Genomic DNA, 1,807 nt, shown 5'->3' with positions numbered 1-1,807 from the left:
CATTGAAGAACAACCGCTTTTTGCTCTGAGGAGGGTTTTGAAGAATTGAAGATTGAAGTATTTTTCTGTCATCCTTGTTTCTTGAACTATGTTTGGTACCTCTAAACTATTTTGTATTTCTTTCATTTTGGCCATGCTTGGCTAGACTAATGTTTGGTTGATTAGGATTCAACCCATGGATGATTGGTTGTTTTGAAGACTTAATGCTATATTGTGTTTGAAATTTATGGAAATGTTTTCTAGCTTTCCAATATGGTGATAAAAACAAATTGTCAGCTTGGAAATTTGATCAAAATGAGAGTCGGAAAGCTCTAGCTCACATGTTGGTAGTTGACGAACTTCCTTTTAGCTTTGTAGAAGGTGTGAGCTTTAGGTATTACAATAATGTTACTCAACCATTGTTTAAAGTTCCATGTAGAAGTACAAGCACAACGGATGTCTACTAATTGTTTGTAGACGGAAAAGAAAAAATTCTTGACTTTATTAAAAAAATGTTGGTAGAATATGTTTGACCACCGATACGTGGACTTCTAAAAAACAATCATGTTATATGTGTCTCACCGCCCACTTTATTGATAACGAATGGAAATTGAAAAAAAAGTGTTGTGTTTTTCGTCTCAAGAGAGTCACCGTGGGGTTGATATTGGAAAAATGGTTGAGAAATGTTTAATGGAGTGCGAAATAGAAAACGTTTTCACAATTTCTGTTGACAATGCAAGTGTGAATGATGTGGCAATTGACTTCTTGAAAAAAAAGTTTTCAAAACCCCAACAAGTGTCTTCTAAATGGGAAATGGATGCACATTCGATGTGTTGCCCACATTTTAAATTTAGTGGTGCAAGATGGCATAAAAAAAGTTTATAAGGCGGTTGAGATAGTTCGATGGGCGGTTAAATGGATTAGACAATCGCCTTCTAGAATTCATAAGTTTACCGAGTTTGCTAAGGTTACTAATCCCGGTATAACAAAAAATTTGAAGAGAGATGTGTCAACAAGATGGAACTCCACTTACCATATGTTGGAAATTGCCCATGCTTACGAAAAAACTTTTGAGAGATATGATCTTGAGGAATTTGATTTTCGGTACGAAATTGAAAAGGCGGGTTTGTCGATACCTTCATCAAGCGATTGGGAAAGGGCTAGGAATGTATGTCATTTTTTAAAACCTTTTCATGATGTTACTTTGAGGATTTACGGGACACTTTATGTGACATCGAACACATGCATTGAAGATATATATTCCATTTGTACGCTCTTGGATGATGATATTTCCGATTCTAGTCTTTGTGATATTGCATTGGCCATGAAATTGAAGTTTGATAAGTATTTTGGCGACATATAAAAAATGAATTTATTTCTTTACTTTGCTTTGATTCTTGATCCAAGGAACAAAGTAAAGTATTTGGTTATACTACTTGAGGATCGTTATGGAGAAAAGGGGGTGGAGGCCAAAAAGAAATATATCATGGATTCTATGTATGAATTATATAATGATTATATTAGAATTCATTCTCCAAGTTCTACTTCAACTACCGCCGAGTCTACCACTTCATCATCGATACTAGGAAAATACCAAAACCCGGATTCTATGGCACCTAATCCCCATTGAGAAATAAACTAAAAGAAAAGATGAAGACGAACATAGTTGAATCAATTGGGGAGTTAGAAAAGTATTTGCAAGAAAGTGTTGAAGACGACTCATAAATGTTTAGTATTCTAGATTGGTGGAAAGTGAATAGTCCAAGATTCCCGATTCTATCATTGATGGAAAGAGATGTGTTTGCCATTCCCGTCTCAACCGTAGCTT

General features: G+C 35.1%; 1 protein-coding gene across 1 annotated transcript; it reads left to right on the top strand.

Annotated features, from left to right (window-relative positions):
- The first annotated feature begins 582 nt into the window (after positions 1-582).
- LOC145107213 (zinc finger BED domain-containing protein RICESLEEPER 2-like) lies at positions 583-1,342 on the top strand. Its single transcript, XM_079044052.1, has 2 exons — positions 583-718; positions 834-1,342. Exons 1-2 carry the CDS (start codon positions 583-585, stop codon positions 1,340-1,342), a joined length of 645 nt encoding a protein of 214 aa, XP_078900178.1.
- Positions 1,343-1,807: the final 465 nt, after the last annotated feature.

Source organism: Lactuca virosa, chromosome 4 (assembly GCF_052849685.1).
Source record: "Lactuca virosa cultivar CGN04683 chromosome 4, Lactuca_virosa_CGN04683_v6, whole genome shotgun sequence".
NCBI lineage: Eukaryota > Viridiplantae > Streptophyta > Magnoliopsida > Asterales > Asteraceae > Lactuca > Lactuca virosa.
Note: the sequence above shows the minus strand (reverse complement) of the source record. Positions and strands in the feature narration are given on the sequence as shown.

Bases quoted from the DNA above. Each gene is read 5' to 3' on its own strand.
- LOC145107213 (XM_079044052.1), top strand. From the start codon at position 583: ATGGAAATTGAAAAAAAAGTGTTGTGTTTTTCGTCTCAAGAGAGTCAC. The intron at 719-833 runs GTGTGAATGATG...TTTTAAATTTAG, and splicing joins AATTTCTGTTGACAATGCAA to TGGTGCAAGATGGCATAAAA.